Source organism: Rhincodon typus, chromosome 36 (genome assembly GCF_021869965.1).
Source record: "Rhincodon typus isolate 14 chromosome 36, sRhiTyp1.1, whole genome shotgun sequence".
NCBI classification, from domain to species: domain Eukaryota; kingdom Metazoa; phylum Chordata; class Chondrichthyes; order Orectolobiformes; family Rhincodontidae; genus Rhincodon; species Rhincodon typus.
In genome coordinates this window covers 13,155,692-13,165,166 of record NC_063367.1, presented here as the reverse complement: position 1 = coordinate 13,165,166, position 9,475 = coordinate 13,155,692, and the positions used below count along the sequence as shown (strand labels likewise).

At 41.0% G+C, this 9,475-nt stretch overlaps 1 protein-coding gene across 1 annotated transcript in view; it reads right to left on the bottom strand.

The window, feature by feature from the left end:
* Positions 1 to 1,045: 1,045 nt before the first annotated feature.
* The window catches only part of LOC109932275 (protein mono-ADP-ribosyltransferase PARP6), a 123,005-nt gene continuing 114,575 nt past the window's right edge, over positions 1,046 to 9,475 (bottom strand). The window contains exons 21-22 of the mRNA XM_048617040.1: positions 5,536 to 5,620; positions 1,046 to 1,340 (exon numbers count right to left, since the gene is read on the bottom strand). Of these exons, the coding sequence (XP_048472997.1) occupies positions 1,238 to 1,340; positions 5,536 to 5,620 (188 nt within the window). The 3' untranslated portion in view covers positions 1,046 to 1,237. The remainder of the gene's footprint in view (positions 1,341 to 5,535; positions 5,621 to 9,475) is intronic.

Here is a 9,475-nt window from a genome sequence, read left to right as displayed (position 1 = left end):
CTTGAAATCAGTATGTCATTATGCCTTTAACATATATGCATCATTGTGTCATAGTACGTGACCATAGTGTGTATAAAGGCCTCAGACTTTATCTTACCTTGAATCACTTGTAGCATTACACTGTATTGGGTCTGAATCCATTGGAGTTTAGAAAATTAAGAGGTGATCTTGTTAAGACTAAAGAACTTGAAGGGACTTGACGAGGTGTATGCTGAAAGTTCTTTATGTCAGAAAGCTAAAATTAGGGCATACAGACGAAAAATAAGGAGTCTCATCCTTTAAAGGAGATGAGGAATTTATTTTAAAAATATCTCAGAGGGTTGAGAATCTTTGCAATTCTCTTCCTCAGAGAGCAGAGGGAAGGATCATTAAATATTTTTAGGATAGAGGTGGACAGATTCTCGATTGAGAAGGGAGTCATGAATAATTGGGGAGTAGGTAGGAATGTGGAGTTGAGGTCACAATCAGATTGACCATGATCCTACTGACTAATTAAGCAGGGGCAAGGGGTCAAAAGGCCTACTCCTGGTCTGAGTTCAGGGGAGGCACTGGCCTAGTGGTATTATCGCTGGACTGTTAATCTAGAGACACAAGTAATGGTCTGGGGACCCAGGTTCAAAACCTGCTACAACAGATAGAGGAATCTGAATTCAAAAAATGAAATCTGGAATTAATTTGTCTAACAAATGCCATGAATCCATTGCTGATTGTCAGGGGGGGAAAAAAAAATCTGGATCACTAATGTCCTTTAAGGAAGGAAACTGTTGTCCTCACCTGGTCTGGCCTACATGTGACTCCAGGCCCACAGCAATGCAGTTGACTCTTAACTGCCCTCTGGGCAATAAATGCTGCCCATATCCTGTTCATTAAAAAAAAACTAAATCAAGTAAAAGATCACATTTCCAGTCAAAATTGTGCAAAATATTTATTTTTCTTACACATAATTTAATGAAACTGATGATATTTTCTTGTCAAACATACACAATACAGTCATACAAAAGAAGCACGATTATATGTATATTTAAAGATATATATAAAACACCATCACAGCACTGATGCATCATGAAGGACAAACAGACATCTCTCTTATCCTGGCTTTATAAAAAGCTTTTTCTGCTGAAAATATTTATAAAGACTCCTTGCAAAAGCCAGGATAGGAAGATTGGGAATGACTGTGACAGGTCTCAAGTCTGTGGGGGGAATCCTTTGGAATTTTTCTTAAGCATCCCTCTAGGACTCAGCTTGTGTAAATCTGAGTTCCAATCACACGCATAATTTCCTTCTGGATTTTGGGATCCTGAGTGTTGATGTTGGCATCACCAACTTGCCCATCTTCATACCTGCAAGGGACAATATTGTGAGCGTCAGAGCTGTTGTCTCAAAAAATGAGAAATAACTCACATTAAAACTCTGTTAATTGTGTGAGGCACCTCTAATCTGACCTAGTCCAAGGTGTTAAAAGCATTTATGTTAAATTGGATTGACACTAAATCTCATATGTACTGATGTCTCCAGTGCTGAGTGGGATTATTCTGAGCCCTTTAAGACGAGGACGCATATTTTTAAGGTGAGAGGAGAGAGATTTAAAAACGATATGGGGGCATTTTTTTTTTACACAGAGAGTGGTTTGCGTGTGAAATGAACTTCCAGAGGAAGTATTGTATGTGGGCACAATTACAACATTTACAAGACGTTTGGATAAGTACATGAATAGGAAACATTTCGAGGGATATCGGCTAGGAGCAGGCAAGTGGTACTAGCTTTGTTTAGGACCATGTTTGGCATGGACTGGTTGAACTGAAGGGTCTGTTTCTTTGCTGCATGACTCTATGACTCCATAACACTGCCAAAATGTTTAAGAACCAAACATGCAGCAACAGACCAGCATTAGCCGTAGACCAGAATAGATAACGTGTGGATAAAATCACAACAGTGCAGATGCTAAAAACCTGAAACAATCACAGAGAAAGCAGGAGAAACTCAGCAGGTCTGGCAACAACTATGGAGAGAGAAACAGAGTTAACATTTGGAGTCCAGTATGACTCTTCATCAGAGCTAGAAAAATTAGAACAGTTCTGAAGGGGAGTCATTTTGGACTCGAAATGTTAACTCTGTTTCTCTCTCCACAGATGCTGCCAGATCTGCTGAGTTTCTCCAGCATTGTCTGTGTTTGGTTTAGGTAGTGTGTGGGGCAGGTCCCATCCCTGAAGGCCATTTGTTATTTCATGGTGTCATATATTCATGTTGATTTTGTATTAAAGGTGCCACATCACTCAGCACTGTGCTCCGATCGGTGGATCGGATCAGGTTAGAAGAAGAAGCTATCTTTATCAGAAAACCTGGAGAGGTTGGGCCTGTATCCATTCGCATTTAGAAGAATGAAAGTTCTACCTTACTGAAAGGTAGAATACCCTGAAGTGACTAGACAAGATGCTGAGAGGATGTGTTACTTTATGAGAGAGACTGGAACTAGGGGTCACAATTTTAAAATGAGGGGTCTCCTAATTAGGGGTTGGGTATAAAATGTTTCTCTCAGAAGGTTATGAGTTTGTGGAATTCTCTTCCCTAGAAAGCGGTGGAGGTAGGATCATTAAATATTTTAAAGACCAGGTTAGACAGATTCTTGACTAATAGGGGAGTCGAAGTGTGTTGGGATTGACAGAAAAGTGGAGTTGAAGCCACAATCAGATCAACCATGACCTTATTGAATAGTACAGTAGGCTTGAAGAACTGAGTGGCCTATTTTCGTTCCAAATTCCCGTGTTCTTATGATCTAACAACGTCTTAAACTAATTAAGAGGAGTCAGTTAGCCCAGTTGGTTGGCGAGCTGGTTTACAATGCAGAGTGATACTTCTGAAGAAGGGTCTAGACCCAAAACATCAGCTTTCCTGCTCCTCTGATGCTGCTTGGCCTGTTGTGTTCATCCAGCTCTACACCTTGTTATCTGTGATACTAACATAGTGGGTTCAATTCCCACATTAACTGAGGTTACCATGAGGGATTCACCTCTTGAACCTCTTCCGCCCCACATAAGGTGTGATGACCCTCAGGTTAAACCTCCACCAACCATTTCTCTCTAAAGAGAGCAGCCATGTGCTCTGGTAAGACTATGGCACCTTTACGTTTCAGACTAATGTATTTATCAGATCATACAATGTGTTGCAGACTAATAAATTGTTAGTTCAATACAACATACTGTAGTCTTGTGGTGAATGATGCGGCACTCAGTAATCCTACGTATACATATATACAAGTCACATGGGATCCACACTGAGTTAGAAAGTGGATACAGAATTGGCTTGTTCATAGAAGACAGAGGGTAGTTGTGCAGGAGTGATTTTCTGATTGGAGGTCTGTGATCATTAGTGTTCTGCAGGAATATCTTATATATATTATATATATATTTATATATGTGAATTGGAGGAAAAGGTAGGTTGTCTGATTAGCAAGTTTGCAGATGACAGGAAAATTGGTGGAGTCATAGTCACAAAGTTATAGAATTATACAGCATGGAAACAGACCCTTCAGTCCAACTCATCCATGCCAGCCAGATATCCTAATCTAATGCAGTCCCATTTGCCAGTGTTTGGCCCCTGTCCCTCTAAACTCTTCCTATTTAGAAACCCATCCAGATGCCTTTTAAATGTTGTAATTGTGCCCAACTCCACCACATCATCTGGCAGCCCATTTAATACACGTACCACCCTCTGTGTGAAAACGTTGTCCCTCAAGTCCTTTTTAATCTTCCCCTCTCACCTTAAACCTATACCCTCTAGTTTTGGACTCCCCCACCTTGGGTAAAAGATCTTGACTATTCACGCGGTCTATGTCCCTCAATGATTTTATAAACTTCTGTAAAGTCACCCCCTCACCCTCCAACGTTCCAGTCCCAACCTATTCAGCTTCTCCCTATAAGTCAAACTCTCCATTCACGGCAACGTCTTTGTAAATCTTCTCTGCACCCTCTCAAGTTTAACAGCTTCCTTCTTATAGAAGGGTGACCAGAATTCTACACAGTGTTGTAAAAGTGGCCTCACCAATATCCTGTAGAGCCGTAACATGAAATCCCAACTCCTATATCGACATTCTGACCAATGAAGGTGAACTTGCCAAATACCTTCTTCACCATCCTGCCTACCTGCAACTTTACTTTCAAGGACCTATGCATCTGCACCCCTAAGTCTCTTTGTTCGCCAACACTCTAGTGAGGAATGTTGCCAATGACCACAGTGGGATATAGATGAGTTTGAAAGTAGGGCAGACAAATGGCAGATGGTGTTTAATCCAGAGAAGTGTGAGGTTATGCATTTAGGAGATCAAATGCAAGAGAAAGGTATATAATACATGGCAGGACCCTTAGAAGCAGAGAGATCTTGGAATTCAAGTACATTGCACCCTGAAAGTGACAGCACAAGTGGATTAGGTGGTAAAGAAGGCATGTGGCATGTTTGCCTTCATCAGTTGGGGCATTGAGTATTAATGTTGACAGGTCATGTTGGAGCTGTATAAAACTTTAGTTAGGCCACATTTGGAGTGCTGCATGCAGTTCTGGTTGCCACACTATAGGAAGCATGTGAAGGCTTTGCAGAGGGGGCAAAAAAGATATGCTAGGATGTTGCCTGGATTGGAGTATATTAGCCATCGGGAGAGCTTGGGCAAACTTGGATTATTTTCGCTCGATCGTCAGAGGCTGAGGGGTGGAGTGGTTGAGTGATAGAAGAATATAAAATTATAAGGGGAACGGACAGGGTGGATAATCAGAGTCTTTTGCCCAGGATGGAAATGTCAAGTACTAGGGGGCATAGGTTTAAAGTGGGATGGGGAAAATTTAATGCAGATGTGCGAGGCAAGTTTGCGACACAAAGGGTGGTAGGAGCCTGGAACACATTGCCAGGGGAGGTGGTAGAATTAGATATGATAGCAACTTTTAAGAGACATTTAATCAGACATGTGAACAGGCAGGGAATAGGGGGATGTAAAGGCAAATAGGATTAGTTCTGCATTGCATCATGGTTGGCATAGAGATGGTGAGCTGAAGAGCCTTTACCTGTGCTGTACTGTTCTATGTTCAATGAACACGACCATATTCTATAATAATATAGCAAAAATAACAGCATTTGTTGGACCATTTGGGATTTTATGACAAATCTACAACTTCCATGGTCATAGTCAGACCCATCCCCACAAATACCAGACTATTTAGAATCTATTTGTCAACTTGCAACTTCAACTCATAATCTCAAAATTGCTCATCCAGAACAGTAATGATGCTGCATCCATTAGGCATGTGGATATGCCAAAGATATTGCATCAGGTTAGTTTAGATGGCAGCGGAGAAGTGTGATATCGTATTAGACACCATCAGGTATACATACTCATCCACAGCTACCTGATCCACATTCAACACTAGACCTCAGGAGCTGAGGGGACAGTGGACCAGTTGACATGACACCCAATCATTAGTCAGAATCCAAATCCTGAGATCAGACCAAACACAATGACATGATCACGATTATGTTGTGGACCCTACTCACACAAAAAAGAAGCGAGTGCAGACATGATCAGACACAGGGCAGACCCAGATGTTCCCATGTTTCTGGAGATCTTTTGAAGTTATAACTAAGAAAGAAGGAAAGAAAACTTTACCAAGGATCCTGTTAAAAAGGAAGAATGCTTTCAGTCTCATTGACAATTTTTTTTCAGTGCAAGTTCTTTGGCAATTTCAACTCATATTCAAGATAGTAGAGGTTGCTGGAAAGAACAAATTGATGACCATTTTTCAAGTAGATAGGTTTCTAATGATTAATAGTATGAATAAAATGTCAATGTTCAGCACTATTTGTATCTCCTCAGATACTGAAGCAGTCCATGTCCACATGCAACAAGACCTGGACAGCATTCAGACTTGTGCTGATACAAGGCAAATTAAATTCATCATATACATGTGTCAAGCAATGACCATCTCCAACAAGAGATTCTGACCAGCTTCCCATGACATTTAATTGCATTGCTATCACTGAATTCCCCACTATAAATTTCCTAGGAGCTACTAATGACCAGAAACTGAACTGGACTAGACATATAAATACTGTGCTTACTAGAGCCAGTCACAGTCAGTTAATTCTGCCATGTGTAACTCATCTCCTGACCACCTAAAAATGTTTTCCCAACTACTTGGCTCAAGTCATGAGTGCAATGGAATACTCTCTGCTAGCCTACACTCAAGTAGCTTGACACCATCCAGCTCAAACCAGGTCATCTGATTGACACCCCATTGCTATCTTCGGAATTCACTCCCTCCCAGCGGCAGCAGTATGTACCATTTATAAGATACACTTCAGCAAGGTTCTTTATTCAAAACCTTCCAAACCATTAGCAGCTAGGACAAGGATAGCTGATGCATGGGAACACCACTACTTGTTCCTCTTTAAGTCACACACCATTTGACTTAGAACTGTATGGCTGTTCCTTCAATTGTCGCTAGGTCAAGAACTCCCACAGCAGCACTGTGAATCGACTACAGCACAGTGATTACAGTGGTTCAAGGTGGTGACTCACTACCACCTTCTCGTTATTTAATATAGGTAACAAATATTGGACTTATCAACCACATTCACATTGCATGAAAAAAAAACAAAAACTTTATGCAGAGTTGTTTTTTTTAAGTGTGTGGTGTCACAGCCGTCAAAGTGACACCCTTCGATGAATTTCCTGGAAAGGTATAAACAATTCCAGAAATCAGTCACTAAATTGATGATCAGATTCTGTTTGTGAGTCAGTTTAGTTTTTTTTACTAACACTTAGCATGTGCTGAAAGGCTGCAACCACTCATTTTCTATATTGTACAGCAAACTTTTTATGATCTGGCACCCATGGGTCCAGGAGTGTGCCGGTTAATCAAACATTCTGAATTATCAAGAGATACGTATAACCAAAGTAAAGCTTATGACCAAGCAAAGCTTTGAGACATCAACATCCTTCAAAAAACCCACATAAAAACACCCTAAAATCGATGTGAAAACACAGAGCAAGTAATAGAGATGTAATGCAGAGAGTATACACATCACTGTTATACTTTATTTATAGCATTTTTTACACGAACATCATGGTAGATCGCAGTATTTGAGTTATATGCTTCGTACTGGTTTATCAAGAGTGCTGGTTGCTTAAAGTGCTGGTTAAACCAAAGTATGCTGCACTAACTTTCTCACCTATCACTGCTGTCCCTCACTGAAGCATTGTCCCTCAGCAATTAATTTCAAAATCATCATCTTCATAAGTTCTGAATGATCCTGCCTGCCTCTATCTCCTCCAGCCTGATATCCCAGTTTGTCTCTTTCACTCATCACTAGAGCCCCATGGTGCACAGCCTTCTCCCATTTGTGAACCTTTCACAGCTCTGCACTTGCAACATTCCTCAGTAAAAATCCTCAGCCTTCTTGCACCTTCTTGCGTACAGTTCTGGTCACTGCATTAAAGGAAGGATGTGGAAGCATTGGAAAGGGTGCAGAGGAGATTTACCAGGATGTTGCCTGGTATGGAGGGAAGGTCTTATGAGGAAAGGCTGAGGGACTTGAGGCTGTTATTGTTAGAGAGAAGAAGGTTAAGAGGTGACTTAATAGAGACATACAAGATGATCAGAGGATTAGATAGGGTGGACAGTGGGAGCCTTTTTCCTCGGATGGTGATGGCTAGCACGAGGGGACAATAGCTTTAAATTGAGGGGTGATAGATATAGGACAGATGTCAGAGGTAGGTTCTTTACTCAGAGAGTAATAAGGGCGTGGAATGCCCTGCCTGCAAAAGTAGTAGACTCGCCAACTTTAAGGGCATTTAAATGGTCATTGGATAAACATATGGATGATAATGGAATAGTTTAGGTTAGATGGGCTTCAGATTGGTTTCACAGGTCGGCGCAACATCGAGGGCTGAAGGGCCTGTACTGCGCTGTAATGTTCTATGTTCTATGAAAAGCTTCTTCAAAAACAAAACTGCCTCTTCCACCTTCTGACCTTCAGTCACTTCCCTCATATCAGTGATAACTCCTGAAGGATGTGCATTCTCCTCACAGTTCCCACCCTGATGTGAAGCTCTATGAGATACATTGCTGGACTATAGACCCTATATACGTCCACTTTTTTGGGCCTTCAATAGCTTTGTGTGAATTATAACTATTTGCTACTGAGCCCTCATTCACATCCTCATCAGAAATCTGGAACTTACCGTAAGCGGCACTCTTATTTAACTTAACAACAAATTGCAAGTTGATTCAAAAAAGACAACACCAAGCCAACCATTTGATTAACACATATTAGAGTTCCAGATTTTTTTTTTTTACTTTGAACCCAATTCAATCTAGTCAAAAATGATGAGGTCATTTATTAGTACTCATTCTAACAACTAACTCAAGAAAATGGTGACAAATGTCAATTGATGTGCAACAGAAACATAGTAAGATAGAATATGTGAGCAGGAGTGGGCCATTTTGCCTTTTGAGCTTGCTGTGCCATTCAATATGATCATGCAACTCAGTCCCTCATTCCCATTCTCACCCTTTGATCCCTTTAGCCCTGAGAACTATATCTAACTCTTTCTTACAAACATACAATGTTTTGGCCTCAACTGCACTCTGTGGCAGAGAATTCCATAAGCTCATCACTCTTTGGCTTAAGACATTTCTCCTCATCTTTGTCCAAAATGGCCTACCCGGAATCCTTAGACTGTGACCCCTTGCTCTGGACTTCTGGAACATCCTTAGTGCATTTACCTGTCTCTAGAACCTAAGTTAATGTTCTGGGGCCATAAGTCCAAATGTCATCGTGGAGGAGAGAAAGCAGATTGGGATCAAAGAGGAATTCTGAAAAAAAGACTGGCAGCCAACATAAAGGGAATCCCAAAACCTTCTATACACATATAAATCTTTAAAGAGTTTTAAAACAGAATAGAGACCAAGAAGTGAATTTACAGGTGGAGGAATGAGACATAGCTCATCTATTAAATTTGCAGGTGTCTTCAACAAGGAATTAGATGCTACCCAGAGGGCTCAAAATCAATACGGAAGTTTTGAATAGACGGTTAGTATGTAAAGATGACAAAGTACCAGAAGAAAATTAGTTACACGCAACAACAAAGGGAGCGAAAGTGGAAAATTGGAGAGGCCCAGGCCAGAATCTTTCAGTCTTCCTTGGTCTTGGAGGAGGTGACAGAGCTTTGGAGAATGCCCTTGTTTAAAAAAAGGATCAGCCCAAGTGTTACACACCTGTCAGTGTAACTTCAGAGATAGTAGGAACTGCAGATGCTGGAGAATCCGAGATGACAAGGTGTAGAGCTGGATGAACACAGCAGGCCAAGCAGCATCAGAGGAGCAGGAAAGCTGATGTTTCGGGGACCCTTCTTCAGCAATGTTTAAGAGGCATCTTGACAGATACATGAATAAAAACCAAAAGAACTGCGGATGCTGTAAATCAGGAACAA